The sequence below is a fragment of the Schistocerca gregaria genome, chromosome 9, assembly GCF_023897955.1.
Source record: "Schistocerca gregaria isolate iqSchGreg1 chromosome 9, iqSchGreg1.2, whole genome shotgun sequence".
Classification (NCBI taxonomy): domain Eukaryota; kingdom Metazoa; phylum Arthropoda; class Insecta; order Orthoptera; family Acrididae; genus Schistocerca; species Schistocerca gregaria.
This window is the reverse complement of record NC_064928.1, coordinates 249,255,636-249,273,887: the sequence shown is the minus strand read 5'-3', so window position 1 is coordinate 249,273,887 and position 18,252 is coordinate 249,255,636. Positions and strand designations below refer to the sequence as shown.

General features: G+C 38.3%; 1 protein-coding gene across 2 annotated transcripts in view; it reads left to right on the top strand.

The window, feature by feature from the left end:
• Positions 1–16,656, top strand: part of LOC126292229 (gamma-interferon-inducible lysosomal thiol reductase-like) — a 111,545-nt gene extending 94,889 nt beyond the window's left edge. For both annotated transcript variants that reach the window (XM_049986103.1, XM_049986102.1), the window contains exon 6: positions 16,360–16,656. In XM_049986103.1, the coding sequence (XP_049842060.1) occupies positions 16,360–16,416 (57 nt within the window). In that variant the 3' untranslated portion in view covers positions 16,417–16,656. The remainder of the gene's footprint in view (positions 1–16,359) is intronic.
• The last annotated feature ends 1,596 nt before the right edge of the window (positions 16,657–18,252 follow it).

Below are 18,252 nucleotides of genomic sequence, written 5' to 3'. Positions count from 1 at the left end.
AGGGATAAAAGTAATGAATTAATTATCTGCATAGATGAATTAGAGTCCTCAAACCCAGCTGACATAATCTGCCTCTCTGAACATGATGTGACCACTGGTATAGAACTTTTAAGTGTTACAGGATTTAGGTTGGCATCTCACTTTTGTAGAGCAGAAATAGAGAAAGGAGGAGTTGTCACATTCATCAGGAACTGTCATAAATTTAAGAAGAAAGACATTCATAAATTTTGCCTACAACAGCATATGGAAGCATGTGCAATAAAAGTAGAATTTCACAAAAAATCCTTTATAATATTAAGTGTATATTGAGTATATGCAGGTAACTTTAATCTGTTCATAAACCATCTTGAAGCTGTACTGGCCCATTTAACAACCAAAAACAAAGAAATAGTGGTTGCTGGTGACTTCAGTGTAAATTTCCTTAAAGACTCTCCCAATAAGAACTTATTTGAGAACTTATTGAGCACTATCATTCAACTTAATTCCCACTGTAAAGTTCCCCACTAGGGTAGCCAGTTGCTCACAAAGAGCCATTGACAATATCTTTATAGAAAAGTCCAATGACCAAAATTATGTTACAAATATGGCCTCTCAGACCATGACATGCAGTTCCTTCTGTTAAATGTTAATACTGAAGTGGATATAAAATCTGTTAAATCTGAGCTCAAGAGGGTAATCAATAAGCCAAAAATTGATTATTTTAGGACACTCCTCCGAGAAATTCACAGTGCTCATGGCATGAATGAAAAATATAACACTTTTGCTAATAAAGTGCTTACCTTATTTGACCACTGTTTGACCCTAAAACTAACCAAGGTTAGAGTAAAGTCTGGAAAGAAGCAATGGATTACTCGAGGAATAGGGGTATCTTATAAAACAAAAAGAAAACTGTATCTGTCAATCCGAAACAGTTTTGATGTTGATGCTAAAGCACATTACAAGAAATACTGCAAAATATTAAAGACTGTAATATGAACATCAAAGCAAATATATTACAAGGAACAGATAATCATATCAGATAGAAAAATAAGGACAATGTGGGATATAATGAAGGAGGAGACCAGTAGAACCAGAAATCACAAGGGAAAATAGCATTAAGAGTAAAGGATACATTGGTGACAGAAGTGTACAGAGTTGCAGAACTTTTTAAAAACATTTTATAACTGTTGCTGAAAAGATAGGATTGTCAGGTTATGTAGATGCTGCTATGGAATACATCAGACCAGACATTTCAAGTAACTTCAATAATATGAATTTGACCCTCACTACCCTAGCAGAAATAATGTCCATCATAAAATCTTTGGCCATGCAGTTAGAGATGCCATGTCACTGACTGCACAGCCTGTCCTGCTGGAGGTTTGAGTCCTCCATCGGGTATGGGTGTGTGTGTTGTTGTTAATATAAGTTAGTTTAACTAATGTGTAAGTTTAGGGACCAATGATCTCAGCAGTTTGGTCACTTAGAAATTCACACACATTGGAGCATTTTGAACATAAAATCTTTAAAATCAAAAACATCTAGTGGATATGATGAAATATCAACAAAGTCAATTAAAGAATGTGATTCTGAGTCAAGTAACATATTAAGCTATCTGTGTAACCAGTCGTTTATCAGTGGAATATTTCCTGAATGGTTGAAACATGCTGAAGTTAGGCCACTGTTTAAGAAGGGAGATAAAGAAATAGCATCAAATTTTTGTCCAATTTTACCCTTGCCAAAATTCTCAAAAAAATTTAGGACAGGTAATGTACAATTGGCTTTACAACCATCATATCACAAATAACATACTGTCAAAGTGGCAGTTCGAATTTCTAAAGGGTTCTGACATTGTGAAGGCTATTTACACTTACAGTGAAAATGTACTTAATTCATTAGACGAAAAATTGCAGGCATCTGGCATATTTTGTGATCTGTCAAAGGTATTTGACTGTCTAAATTACAATATCTTTTTAAGTAAATTACAATATTATGGTGTAGCAGGAAATATTGCAAAATGGTTCAGATCTTATATTCCTGGCAGGAAACAAAGGGTGTTATTAGGAAAGAGACATGTATTAAGCTATCAGGCATCAGCCAACTGGGAACTATTTACATGTGGGGTCCCTCAACCTTCCATCTTGGGGCCCTTACTTTCTCTTGTGTACATCAATGACCTCTCATTAGTAACACTACCAGATGCCAAGTTTGTTTTGTTTATCAATGATACAAACATTGCAATAAATAGCAAATCAAGTGTAGTCTTAGAAAGATCTGCTAATAAAATATTTGTGGACATTAATCACTGATTCCTAGCCAATTCTTTGTCACTAAACTTTGGAAAAACATACTACATGCAGTTCAGAACTTCTAAGGGGTGTCTCACGAGTGTATGCCTAACATACCATGACAAGCAGATAGAAGAAATGGACAGTGTTAAAATCTTGGGATTATAGCTTGATAATGGATTCAACTGGGAGGAACACACCACAGAACTGCTGAGGCATCTTAACAAATCTCTATTTGCAATGCAAATTGTGTCAGACATGTTGTTGTTGTTGTTGTCTTCAGTCCTGAGACTGGTTTGATGCAGCTCTCCATGCTACTCTATCCTGCGCAAGCTGCTTCATCTCCCAGTACCTACTGCAACCTACATCCTTCTGAATCTGCTTAGTGTACTCATCTCTCGGTCTCCCTCTACGATTTTTACCCTCCACGCTGCCCTCCAATGCTAAATTTGTGATCCCTTGATGCCTCAAAACATGTCCTACCAACCGATCCCTTCTTCTAGTCAAGTTGTGCCACAAACTTCTCTTCTCCCCAATCCTATTCAATACCTCCTCATTAGTTACGTGATCTATCCACCTTATCTTCAGTATTCTTCTGTAGCACCACATTTCGAAAGCTTCTATTCTCTTCTTGTCCAAACTAGTTATCGTCCATGTTTCACTTCCATACATGGCTACAATCCAAACAAATACTTTCAGAAACGACTTCCTGATACATAAATCTATATTCGATGTTAACAAATTTCTCTTCTTCAGAAACACTTTCCTTGCCATTGCCAGTCTACATTTTATATCCTCTCTACTTCGACCATCATCAGTTATTTTACTTCCTAAATAGCAAAACTCCTTTACTACTTTAAGTGTCTCATTTCCTAATCTAATTCCCTCAGCATCACCCGATTTAATTTGACTACATTCCATTATCCTCGTTTTGCTTTTGTTAATGTTCATCTTATATCCTCCTTTCAAGACATTGTCCATTCTGTTCAACTGCTCTTCCAAGTCCTTTGCCGTCTCTGACAGAATTACAATGTCATCGGCGAACCTCAAAGTTTTAACTTCGTCTCCATGAATTTTAATACCTACTCCAAATTTTTCTTTTGTTTCCTTTACTGCTTGTTCAATATACAGATTGAATAACATCGGGGAGAGGCTACAACCCTGTCTCACTCCTTTCCCAACCACTGCTTCCCTTTCATGCCCCTCGACTCTTATTACTGCCATCTGGTTTCTGTACAAATTATAAATAGCCTTTTGCTCCCTGTATTTTACCGCTGCCACCTTTAGAATTTGAAAAAGAGTATTCCAGTCCACATTGTCAAAAGCTTTCTCTAAGTCTACAAATGCTAGAAACGTAGGTTTGTCTTTTCTTAATCTTTCTTCTAAGATAAGTCGTAAGGTCAGTATTGCCTCACGTGTTCCAACATTTCGACGGAATCCAAACTGATTCTCCCCGAGGTCTGCATCTACCAGTTTTTCCATTCGTCTGTAAAGAATTCGTGTTAGTATTTTGCAGCCGTGGCTTATTAAACTGATAGTTCAGTAATTTTCACATCTGTCAGCACCTGCTTTCTTTGGGATTGGAATTATTATATTCTTCTTGAAGTCTGAGGGTATTTCGCCTGTCTCATACATCTTGCTCACCAGCTGGTAGAGTTTTGTCATGACTGGCTCTCCCAAGGCTGTCAGTAGTTCTAATGGAATGTTGTCTACTCCGGGGGCCTTGTTTCGACTCAGGTCTTTCAGTGCTTTGTCAAACTCTTCACGCAGTATCGTATCTCCCATTTCGTCTTCATCTACATCCTCTTCTATTTCCATAATATTGTCCTCAAGTACATCGCCCTTGTATAAACCTTCTATATACTCCTTCCACCTTTCTGCCTTCCCTTCTTTGCTTAGAACTGGGCTGCCATCTGAGCTCTTGATATTCATACACGTGGTTCTCTTCTCTCCAAAGGTCTCTTTAATTTTCCTGTAGGCAGTATCTATCTTACCCCTAGTGAGATAAGCTTCTACATCCTTACATTTGTCCTCTAGCCATCCCTGTTTAGCCATTTTACACTTCCTGTCGATCTCATTTTTGAGACGTTTGTATTTCTTTTTGCCTGCTTCATTTACTGCATTTTTATATTTTCCCCTTTCATCAATTAAATTCAATATTTCTTCTGTTACCCAAGGATTTCTAGCAGCCCTCGTCTTTGTACCTACTTTATCCTCTGCTGCCTTCACTACTACATCCCTCAGAGCTACCCATTCTTCTTCTACTGTATTTCTTTCCCCTATTCCTGTCAATTGTTCCCTTATGCTCTCTCTGAAACTCTGTACAACCTCTGGTTCTTTCAGTTTATCCAGGTCCCATCTCCTTAATTTCCCACATTTTTGCAGTTTCTTCAGTTTTAATCTACAGGTCATAACCAATAGATTGTGGTCAGAGTCCACATCTGCCCCTGGAAATGTCTTACAACTTAAAACCTGGTTCCTAAATCTCTGTTTTACCATTATATAATCTATCTGATACCTTTTAGTATCTCCAGGGTTCTTCCACGTATACAACCTTCTTTCATGATTCTTAAACCAAGTGTTAGCTATGATTAAGTTTTGCTCTGTGCAAAATTCTACTAGGCGGCTTCCTCTTTCATTTCTTAGCCCCAATCCATATTCACCTACTATGTTTCCTTCTCTCCCTTTTCCTACACTCGAATTCCAGTCACCCATTACTATTAAATTTTCGTCTCCCTTCACTATCTGAATAATTTCTTTTATTTCATCGTACATTTCTTCAATTTCTTCATCATCTGCAGAGCTAGTTGGCATATAAACTTGTACTACTGTAGTAGGTGTGGGCTCCGTATCTATCTTGGCCACAATAATGCGTTCACTATGCTGTTTGTAGTAGCTTACCCGCATTCCTATTTTCCTATTCATTATTAAACCTACTCCTGCATTACCCCTATTTGATTTTGCGTTTATAACCCTGTAGTCACCTGACCAGAAGTCTTGTTCCTCCTGCCACCGAACTTCACTAATTCCCACTATATCTAACTTCCCACTAATTCCCACATAGACATAGGGGACATAAAAATGAAAAAGCTGGCAGACTATGCTTTCTTTCATTCCTTAATGTCATAGGGGGTTATTTTTTGGGGTAATTCATCATGCCAATCTAAAGTTTCCCAGGCACAAAAACATGCAATAAGAGTTATGTGGTGTGAATTCAAGAACATCCTGCAGACGCCTGTTTAGAGAACTAAGGATACTAACTACTACTTCCCAATATTGGAATTTGTCATTAAAAATATATAACTTATTCAAACTAATAGCTCAATTCATGGAATCGGTACTAGAAATATGAATATTATTCACAAGGATTTAAAGTCTTGTACAAAAAGATGTGCATTATTCAGCAACACACATTTTCACTAACTTGGCAACAGCCATAAAAAGCTTAACACCCAATGAAATTCAGGTGGATTCCAGGTACCGCTGTGCAAGACCCACACTCCCCCTTGGCTGTTGAACTTACTTAAAGTTGTTGTTGTTGTTGTTGTGGTCTTCAGTCCTGAGGCTGGTTTGATGGAGCTCTCCATGCTACTCTATCCAGTGCAAGCTTCTTCATCTTCCAGTACCTACTGCAACCTATATCCTTCTCAATCTGCTTAGTGTATTCACATCTTGGTCACCCTCTACAATTTTTAAGTGCTACACTGCCCTCCGATACTAAATTGGTGATCCTGTGTTGCCTCAGGACATGTCCTACCAACCAATGCCTTCTTATAGTCAAGTTGTGCCACAAACCCCTCTCCTTCCCAATTCTGTTCAATACCTCCTCATTAGTTATGTGATCTACACATCTAATCTTCAGCATTCTTCTGTAGCACCACATTTTGAAAGCTTCTATTCTCTTCTTGTCCAAACTATTTATCAACCATGTTCCACTTTCATACTTTCAGAAATGACTTCCTGACTACTTAAATCTATACTTGATGTTAACAAACTTCTCTTCTTCAGAAACACTTTCCTTGCCATTGCCACTCTACATTTTATATCCTCTCTACTTCGACCATCATCAGTTATTTTGCTCCCTAAATAGTAAAACTCCTTTACAACTTTAAGTGTCTCATTTCCTAATCTAATTCCCTCAGCACCACCCGACTTAATTCGACTACATTCCATTATCCTCATTTTCTTTTGTTGATGTTCATCTTACATGCTCCTTTCAAGACATAGTCCATTCTGTACAACTGCTCTTCCAAATCCTTTGCTGTCTCTGACATAATTACAATGTCATCGGCAAACCTCAAAGTTTTTATTTCTTCTCCATGGATTTTAATACCTACTCCGAATTTTTCTTTTGTTTTATTTACTGCTTGCTCAATATACAGATCGGGGGAGAGGCTACAACCCTGTCTCACTCTGTTCCCAACCATTGCTTCCCTTTCCTGCCCCTCAATTTTTATAACTGCCATTTGGTTTCTGTACAAATTGTAAATAGCTATTCACTCCCTGTATTTTACCCCTGCCACCTTCGGAATTTGAAAGAGAGTATTCTAGTCAACATTGTGAAAGACTTTCTCTAAGTCTACAAATGCTAGAAACTTAGGGTTGCCTTTCCTTAATCTATTTTCTAATATCAGTCATAGGGTCAGTATTGCCTCACGTGTTCCATCATTTCTACGTATTCCAGACTGATCTTCCCTGATGTAGGCATCTACCAGTTTTTCCATTCATCTGTAAAGAATTTGTGTTATTATTTTGCAGCCATGACTTATTAAATTGATAGTTCAGTAATTTTCACATTTGTCAAGACCTGCTTTGTTTGGGATTGGAATTATAATATTCTTTTATGAATTCTGAGGGTATTTCACCTGTCTCATACATCTTGCTCATCAGGTGGTAGAGTTTTGTCAGGACTGGCTCTCCCAAGGCTGTCAGTAGTTCTAATGGAATGTTGTCTACTCCCAGGGCGTTGTTTCGACTTAGGTGTATCAGTGCTCTATCAAACTCTTCACTCAGTATCATATCTCCCATTTCATCTTCATCTACATCCACTTACACTTCCATTTCCATCATATTGTCCTCAAGCACATCACCCTTTTATAAACCCTCTATATACTCCTTCCATCCTTCTGCTTTCACTTATTTGCTTAGAAGTGGGTTTCCAACTGAGCTCTTGATATTCATACAAGTGGTTCCCTTTTCTCCAAAGGTCTCTTTAATTTTCCTGTAGGCAGTTTCTACCTTACCCCTAGTGAGATAAGCCTCTACATACTTACATTTGTCCTCTAGCCATCCCTGCTTAGCCTTTTTGCACTTCCTGTCGATCTCATTTTTGAGTCTTTGTATTCCTTTTTGCCTGCTTCATTTACTGCATTTTTATATTTTCTACTTTCATCAATTAAATTCAGTATTTCTTCTGTTACCCAAGGATTTCCACTAGCCCTCATCTTTTTACCTATTTGATCCTCTGCTGCCTTCACTACTTCACCCCACAAAGTTACCCATTCTTCTTCTACTGTATTTGTTTCCCCCATTCCTGTCAATTGTTCCCTTATGCTCTTCCTGAAACTCTCTACAACCTTCAGTTTAGTCAGTTTATCCAGGTCCCACCTCCTTAAATTCCCACCTTTTTGTAGTTTCTTATGTTTTAATCTACAGTTTGTAACCAATAGATTGTGGTCAGAGTCCACATCTGACCCTGGAAATGTCTCACAATTTAAAACCTGGTTCCTAAATCTCTGTCTTACCATTATATAATCTATCTGAGACCTTCCAGTATCTCCAGGCTACTTCCATGTATACAACCCTTTTTATGATTCTTGAACCAAGTGTTAGCTATGATTAAGTTATGCTCTGTGCAAAATTCTACCAGGCGGCTTTCTCTTTCATTTCTTACCCACAATCCATATTCACCTACTATGTTTCCTTCTCTTCCTTTTCCTACTATCGAGTTCCAGTTACCCATGACTATTAAATTTTCATCTCCCTTCACTATCTGAATTTCTTTTATCTCATCATTCATTTCACCAATGTCTTCATCATCTACAGAGCTAGTTGGCATATAAACTGTAGGAGGCATGGGCTTCATGTCTATCTTGGCCACAATAATGCGTTCACTATGTTGTTTGTAGTAGCTTACCCGCACTCCTATTTTTTTATTCATTATTAAACCTACTCCTGCATTACCCCTATTTGACTTTGTATTTATAACCCTGTATTCGCCCGACAAAAAGTCTTGTTCCTCCTGCCACCGAATTTCACTAATTCCCACTATATCTAACTTTAACCTATCCATATCCGTTTTTAAATTTTCTAACCTACCTGCCCGATTAAGGGATCTGACATTCCACGCTCCGATCCGTTGAATGCCAGTTTTCTTTCTCCTGATAACGACGTCCTCTTGGATAGTCCCCGCCCGGAGATCCGAATGGGGGACTATTTTACCTCCGGAATATTTTACCCAAGAGGACGACATCATCATTTAATCATACAGTAAAGCTGCATGCCCTCGGGAAACATTACGGCTGTAGTTTCCCCTTGATTTCAGCCGTTCGCAGTACCAGCACAGCAAGGCCGTTTTGGTTAATGTTACAAGGCCAGATCAGTCAATCATCCACACTGTTGCCCCTGCAACTACTGAAAAGGCTGCTGCCCCTCTTCAGGAACCACATGTTTGTCTGGCCTCTCAACAGATACCCCTCCGTTGTGGTTGCACCTATGGGTCGGCCATCTGTATCGCTGAGGCACACAAGCCTCTCCCCACCAATGGCAAGGTCCATGGTTCATGGGGTGGAGGGATATACTACAACCTCCTAAATGTCGCTCACACATGGCTCATGAAGATCAGATGCACAGAGACATTCAGTCATTCTTCTCACACTCCATATGTGAATGAAATGGAAAGAAACCCTAATGTCTGGTGCAGTAGGTCATACCCTCTGCCAAGCCCTTCACGTTGGTTTGGAGAGCATTGATGTAGATGTAGTTGTAGTTGCAGTTGTAGATGTAGATGTGGTTGTTGATGCAGGTGGTATATGAGGGCTGTCTAAAAAATATCCAACCTTTGATTTTCCCATGCAAAATAGAGACGATAGCACAGTGCCACTGTGCCAGTAAAGGAAGAGACCATTATGTGCTTACATGAATTTTGTCCCCATCTCCAGCACGTCAGTCACTGAGTAAGGTGCTACACAACATGTTTGTTGGATTACTTACTCTCTCAAGATGACTGAATGTGTTGAGCAAAGATACTGCATTAAATTTTTTCAGCAGCTTGGTGACTCTCAGAGTGAAACAATTCATAAGATACAGCAGATGTTTGGAGAAGACACAATGTGTGTAACACAAATTAAGAAGTGGTTCAACCAATTCAAAAATGGCCCCTCATCAGCGGAGAGTGACCAGCATTCTGGCAGGCCCCAATATGCTCAGAGAGCAGCTGTTGTTGAGAGGGTGCAAAATTTGGTGATGGCAGATCGTCATTTGACTGCATGGGAGATTGCTCAACAGGTTGGAGCGAGCAAAGTTTCTGCACATGCAATTTTGTGTGATGATTTGAAAATGCACTGAGTGGCTGCAAAATTCGTGCCCAAGTTGTTGTTGCTGGAACAAAAAGACCTCTTTTTTGATGTTTCACAGGATCTTCTGGACACCACCAACACTGATCATAAGTTTCTAAACACCATGATAACTGGATATAAGTCATGGGTGTACAGGTATGACCCAAAAACAAAAGGACAGTTGTTGCAATGAAAGCATCCCTAGTCTCAAAGGCTGAAGAAAGTGCAGCAGGTGTGAAGCAAAATCAAGATGATGCTGACTAGCTTCTTTGATGTCCATGCAATTGTGCATCATGAATACACACTGGAAGGGCAAACAGTGACAAAGAAGTACTATCAAGATGTTCTCTGGTGACTCTGTGCTGCAGTTCGGTGCAAAAGATCAGACACGGGGACAGCGAAAAACTGACAACTGCATCACGACAATGCCTCCACACATTTATCCCACTTGACCTAAAATTTGTAGGCCAGACATGGAATTACTGCCATTCACCAACCCCCCTACTCTCCAGACATGGCTCCTTGCGACTTCTGGTTGTTTAGAATCCTGTTTTAAGAGTAGAAAAGAGATAATGTGGAATAGGATGACGTAGCTGAACACCATACCGAAAGAACACTTCCAGAGGTGTTTCCAGCAGTGGAAGGGACTAGTGGGCTAATTGTTTGCAAGCAAGTTGAAGGGGATTAGGGTCCCAGTCCTGTCAGATACTCAAAATATTTTTTCTGGCCAAAGGTCAGATACTTTTTAGACAGGCCACATATGTGATTTAATGGGATAAGGAAAGGGTGCTGCGACTGCTGGAAACACCACAGTTTACCCCACACCTCATAGCACAACACATGCACTCCATATTAATCCACATATATCCACCTGATGGAAGTTTAAACATTTAAAATGTATTGTGGAAAAAAATAAGCTGTGACTGGCAACAGTAAACTTGTTGTTTCTATAATGCATAACACAGGATATTCTCTACTCGCTTATAGGCAACTTTATTCTTTTACCTGATTAAGAATTATTGTTTTTGAGTGCTAATGGTGATATTATATTAGATGTAGTTTTCATTCCAGTTGATCCATAGTGAAGAGATCTTCTAGGATGTAGTACATATCAGAAAAACAAGAATAGACAATAAATATTTTCAATGAAAAACAAGTGTGCTAATCCCACTCCCAGTGGGAATCATCAGCATGGATTTGAAATGAATACAAATAATTGTAACATATTTTCATTTTTGAAGTAATTAACACTAAATAGAAAAATCATTTTACAACACTTATTTACAATTGTCACATTACTGCACTGAATTTGTATAGAAGTCAGTTTGCACCAATTGAGTAGAAGGACTTGACCATTGCTAGTTAAACTTTTTATGGCTGATGGCAAGTCGTTGAAAGTATGTGTTCGTGAGTAATGGACACCTTTTTGGATCAAAGTAAGGGACTTTAAATATTTGTGAAGATTATCCTTTTTTGTAGTATTGATTCCATGAAGTGAGTCGTTGGTTTGGAAAAGAGATATATTTTATTGAGCATTAAGGAATAAAAACACTGATAGAAAAAAAGTTGGGAAGCGTATTTTTGCATCTGAAAGCTGATGTTATTCGTATTTCATGCCAGTCACATAAGAGTGGCACTAGGAGCACCATTATGAGGATGCAAATTAAGTTTGCTTCAAATTCACACTGTAACGGTCGTGAGCATTAGCTACCTTTGAGATTGGATGTGATGCGATGACATTAGTCAAGAATTCCTTTAAGACGACAAAGATGCCATTATCAGCACTTTACGGCGTTTGAACAGTGTCGTGCAATAGGGCTACTAAAAGCTGGATGTTCCTTCTGTGATACTGCAAAACAACTTGGCAGGAATTTAAGCTCTGCAGACGATTGCTGGCAGCAGTAGTCGCGAGAAACAACGGTCACGAGAAGACCGGGCTCTGGATGGGCACACGGCACTATCGAGAGAGATGACCGTCACGTTCGGCGTGGGGCTCTGGTGCACCGTACCGCATCTGCAGCAGGAATCTGAGCAGCAGTTGGCATCACAGCAACATGGCAAATCGTTACAAATCGGTTACTTCGAGGAAAGCTCTGAGCCAGATGCCCTGTAGTGTGAATTGCACTGAGTTCACACTACCAGAACTTGTGACTTCAGTGGTGTCAAGTGAGAGCTTGTTGGTAGGTGGGATGGAGGTCTGTCTGTGTTCTCTGATGAAAGCTGGTTTTCCCTCAGTTCCAGTGATGGTTGTATTTTGGTTAGAAGGATGGCAGTTTGGGCCTGCAACCAACCTGTCTGCATGCTACACACTCTGGACCTACACCGGGAGTGATGGTCCGAGGTGAGACTTCGTATGATAGCAGCAGCACATTTGTGATTATCCCGTGCACCCTGACTACAACTTCTGTTGATGCAACCTGTTGTGCTGCTGTTCACAAACACCATTCCACAGGGTGTTTTCCAACAGGATACTGATCAATATACGCAGTATACATAATCAGTGTATATTGGGAAGCTGTAGTTAACATCGCTAGTTCTCTGAACACACTTCTGAAGGATGTTTTGAGTTCAAACCACACATAATTCTTATTACACATTTGTGGACCCAGAAAATTTCAGCTCGGTTTGATGAATAAGTCAAAGTCCCACAAGACATTATGGACTGAAACGAAGCATAGTATGCCAGCTTTTTCATTTTTATATCTTCTGTGCCTCACATCACCCACATTGAAAATAGAAATTTGTTTAGGTGTGTCAGAAGTTTTGTGGTGTGCTCCTACCAGATGCATTTATTATCAAATTCTGATCCCAAGAATTTAACATTGTTTAATTCTTCTACCTGTTAGTTATCATATTTTGGAAGTGCACTGGTGTGAAACCTCTTAAATATTCTGAACTGCATGTAGTGTGTTTTTCCAAAGTTTGTTGACAAAGAATTGGCTGGGAACTATTTATTAATGCCCATGAAAATTTCGTTAACTCATCTTCCTACAAGAACACTTGATTTGCTATTCATTGCAATATTTATATCAGCTGCAAACAAAACAAACTTTGTATTTGATAATGTTACTGATGAGGGGTCATTGATATACACAAGAAAAGTAATTCAGTTTCTGTTTCAGTTTATTCACCATTGACCACTTGCAGCAGAATAGTTCTGAACATTAAATATACAATTAACAATAACTTTACAGTAAAGTTTTTACAATTTAATTCCTTCTCTTTTAGGAATATTCTTATATTCTAATGTCAATGATTATTTCAAAATATTCTGTTATCTTATAAAATGGGTGTTTGAGTAACCAGTCATAAACCTTACGTTTGAAAATATTACTGGTCAGTGACTGAGCAGATGCTGGAAGTTTATTGAAGAGTTTTAAACTCATTATTTTGTGTGAGTTTGCAGTCTTTGTGAGTCTGTGTCTTGGTATGTCGAAGTCCAGTTTGCCTCTGGTGTTGTGGGGATGTATGTTCTCTCTGGTCTCGACCTCATTTAAGTTGCTTTTGACATAAAGCAGTGCTGTGTAGATATATAGATTCACAACAGTTAATATCATGTGCTTCATAAGGAGGGGGCGGCAGTGTTCCTCGGGCTTAGCTTTGCTTATTATTCTGATTACTTTTTTTTTGAATTTTCAGAGTTTCACTGACAAAGCAAGAATGTCCCCATAACAATATGCCATAGGAAATGTGTGACTGAAAGAGGCCAAAATATACCACCATTTGATACTCATCAGTGACAACATCTGTCAGCCTCCAGATGAGATAACACACTCTTGCTATTCTCTTGCAGATGTGGCTAATGTGTTCCTCCCAGTTTAATTTTGAATCAATGTGGAATCCTAACAATTTTATTGATTTGCTTTCAACTGCTGTAGTTAAACCCAGAATTAGTTCTTGTGTTATCAGGATTGCACAGGAGTTCATTAGAACAAAACCAATTCATTACTAGTTCTAGTTTTTCCTGTGTTGCCTGATGCAGTTCTGTTGCATCATAGTGTGTATTGAGCAGTGTTGTGTCATCTGCATAACACACAACTGAATTTGCTCCTACATGGTAAGGTAAGTCATTAATTGCAATAATCAACAGGAAAGGACCTAGGACCAAGCCCTGAGGCACTCCAGTAGGAACTTCGTTCAGCGAGGAGCATCTATTTTTAATTGATATTAACTGTCTCCTGTTACTTAACTATGATTTGATTACATCTAAAGATGGTTTGTGAATGGCATAGAATTCCAGTATTGCAAGTAGGGTGTTAGATGGTATGCAGTCGAAGGCATTGCTAAGAGCACAAAATACAACTGATACTAGATCTTTATTTTTGAATGCAGTTAACACCTGGTTAACAACTTCAGTGACAGCAGTAGTGGTATTTTTACCATGTTGATATGCAAACTGTCTGTTGGAGAGGAGATCATGCTTATCAAAATAGTTATTTAGTTGACTGTGCATTACATATTCAAAAACTTTAGAGAAAATTGGGACAATAGAAACTGGTTGATAGTTTTGGGGCAGATGGTTATCTCTCTTTTTAAAGACTGGTATCACTTTAGCAGTTTTGAGTGCATCTGGGAAAACTCCAGATTCTAAACACATATTAAAAATGAAAGAAAGCGGTTTACAGATAATGTGTATTATTTTTTTCACTACATAGTTAGAAAACCAATAACAGTCCATACTTTTGGAGTTGGTAAACCTTGCCACAGCTTTTACAATATCTTCTGGGGTGACAACATTCCAGTGGAAAGTATACATACTATGGGGCACAGCACCAAGATGATCTAGTGTACAAGTGTCATTTTGCTTGATTTTGTTTTTCAGCTCACTCACTGAGGTTAGGACGTAATTATTTACTTCTTCTGGGACCAGCATTGCATCTTGTGTATGGGTTTGTGAATTATATTGGTTGATGATATCCCATGCTGCTTTACATTGGGAGCACTTTCAATGCAATATTCACATGCTTGTTTTTTGGCCAAGGACAGTTTGTCTCTGTAGATTTCTTTACATTTTAGATAAGCTCCATAAGAAGTATTATCTAGCTCAGGTCCTTGTTTACAAGAATTTTTATATATTCTGTACAGTATGAGCATCTCCTCCCTAGTGAGAGCTAGCTCATCTGTATACCATTTTAGCTGTTTGTTTTTCTGTTTATGCTTAGGGCCACATTTAATTAATGGTGAGCAGGAGTACCATAACTCTATGAGTATTTCCAGGAAGTTGTTAAACACCATTTCACCAGCACCCTTCCCAGGTTGTGTGTTATATACAAAGTCCCAGTTAACATTAGATATTCTGTCAATAAATAAATTAATATATTCATCTTTCTGCCCTCTTACCCATGTGGCATTAGACTTGATTCTGACTGATTTGTCTGATTTAGGCAACTGATCAAAGCAGAATGTTAAAATCAATGGTTCATAATCAGCTAGGGCTCCACTGGCAAGTCTGACGTCACACGTATCTCTAGAAAAATTTACTATAATATTATCTAAGCATACCTTATCCCGTGTTGGTGTGTAATTTGTACATTGTAAATTTAGTGATCTTAAGATATTAAAAAACACTCTAGTAACATGTTCATCACTGTTGGCCATTTCAATGTTGAAATCGCCAGCAGATAATTAGTTTTATGTTAGATTTTAGTATTTTCCTCATAAGACGCTCAAATCTTTCGAAAAATGTATTTAAATCTCCTCCTGGTGATCTATATAAGCTAACAATTATAGTATTCTCTATGTTTAGTCTTATACAGCTAAATTCTCCATCTAATTCTGCACAGTAAGAGCTAACATCTATTTTAATAAACATTATACTATCTTTAACAAATATTAGGACATCTCCATTCTTTCTTTCACGTTCTGGCTCTAAGATGGAACCTTGGTACACCATATGTAATTAGTTCATAGTTGGATGATATCTTATGGTTTAATAAATATCTCTTTCCTAATGACAACATTTGTTTCCTGTCAGAGATGTGGGATTTCAATCACTTTGCATTCATTTATCATACATCACAGAGCCTATTAAAAAGGAGAACCTCCAGAGATGGAGAGCAAGTTAAGGTACACGTTAACAAAGGAGAAGCTTATCTTAAAAACCTCACCTGTTCATTTTGGTAACAATAAACTTCACTATACTGCTTGAAACTATTTGTCCTTACGTTAGCTAAATGAATTTGTTGAGATGGATTAGTAATTCTATTTCTCTGAATAATATTTTGACTTGATGAATGATGTAGAGATCTTAGTCAAGCACTCTGGATGATTAGCTTAGAATTGCTTTCTCACTCTCTCTCTCTTCTCTCTCTCTCTCTCTCTCTCTCTCTCTCTCTCTCTCTCTCTCTCTCTCTCTCTCTCTCACTCTCTCTCTCTTTCTGTTCTACAGTCATTCTGGATGGACAAGGGTAGAATTTTCATTCCAGCTAGACACCTGGAAGCATTAGTAGTTACTAATAATTTTTTTCCAAATAATATTATTCAGATTCCCTAACATTAAAATTTTCAGTTATCATTAGAAAACAATGTGCACTTTGCAGGAACCGAAGCCAACAGAGTGTACAGATGGAAGGGAGAGTACTGATGCAGTGAGGTGAATAAGAAGCAACATACAGTTAACTGACATGTGACACTGTATCAACACTCCAGTGGAAACAGAGAAGAGCCATCTCTGCAGTCTAAATTTTGCAGTGACAGCTGAGAGCATTGGGAACTGAGGTTTGAAAATGTAGACCTAAGTATTGTTCTGATGGACAGAAAAATGGAAAAATAAAAAGGTTTGTAAGATATAAAACCAGACCCACAAAGAAAAGTATCTGATAATAAAATAACCAAAAACATTATTTTCAATTGAAAAATTTGAATTTTGCAGTGTGAGAGAAGATTTTGAAGGAAATATTGTAAGTTGCTGTTGCAGGCACAGGTACGTTTTGAAATGCTGAAGCATTTACTAATAAATTGATGCAGAATTTCTGATCAGCACTTAACCTTTAGGACATAACATGTGTAGTACTGCTGATAGAACTGCATCAGAGTAAAAATTGATGACATTGGCCTAGCCTTCACAAGTAATAGTTCCTTCTTCAGTGAGTCGAGGGGTGTGGGTAGGGGCAGGTTAAAAAGGAGGCCAGGTCACTGAAAGCCCAGGATGAAGGAGACCCACCTGCAGTGAGGGTGGAGACAGACAAAGATGATGGGGGGAGGTGTCAGAGACAGGAGTAGATGGTACACTGGTAAGCAGTATCACAGCATCAGTTCTGAGATGATACAGATTAAGTGGGGAGTAAAGATCGAAAATAATGCACAATAGTACAAATTTCAATGGTATGCACTATATGCCCTGTTTCAATTCACTCACAGTAACTGTTGGTGACAACAGTAATGCCTGCTTTAACTCGTTATTCAGAAATTTGCCTTCAGTGCTGCTCAGTTCTCTCTCTCCCAGACTTCTTGAGAGTGTAAAGTAATGGATGGCGTATTGCTGTACTCTCTACTGTGATAATGTAGATCAAAATTGTGAACAATATCTGTAAGAGAACAGTTATGCAAATATGTGCCATATTGTAAGCTGACAGAACAGATTGAACACACTGTGATAAGTGTATGTGTTTTCTATGGAGGTTTGTGACATTCCCATTACCTGTACTGTCCTTGGTACTGTGATTCTTGAAGTCTCATAACTTGCTTGCTGACTTGTGCTGAAAACTGGATTTAAGGAAAAAAAAGGTCCTTGAAAAATGATATACATGTCTCCAGTGGCATATTTTAAGGGGGGGGGGGGGGGGGTTGGAGCTTAATACTCCATACTCCACTCCCCCCACCCCTCTCCCCCAAAATTTGAAATTGTAGACATGTTTTTTCTTCCATACCTACACACAATGTCATAATAGTATGGTAGAAAAGAAGGATTATAAGACTCTGATTTCAGTATGTGAAGAAATGGGATGAATGCTGCTACAATATGTCAACAACAGACTGTTTCTGAACGAATCTCCACAGAAAAGAGAATTGCTGATAACTGATATGGTTGTATGTTGTGATCAATTTACTAACAAATATTTTTTTAAGGATTAAAGCTTATTTATTTAAACAACTTGCTCCATTACGTAGTGACATTGCATGTCTTAAGTTTTGTTTTAGTAACACATATCAATTTAACATTGGTGGTGAATGAAATACAAAATAAGAGCTCATTCTCAACATATTACATTATCCTTAACTGAACATTAATGAATACAGAAACATTGCACAATATGGAGATGGTGGACACATTGCTAGAACATGTGCTGACTGGGAGATGCTGTAGTTCGTTTCGTACGTGATTCTCTGTGTTACCAGCTGTTAAATTGTTGATATGACTATGTTGTGAAAACCTGTGTTATTGATGCGAGTATAGTGAAATCATGATTTTGAGAGCTAAGACAATGCATCAC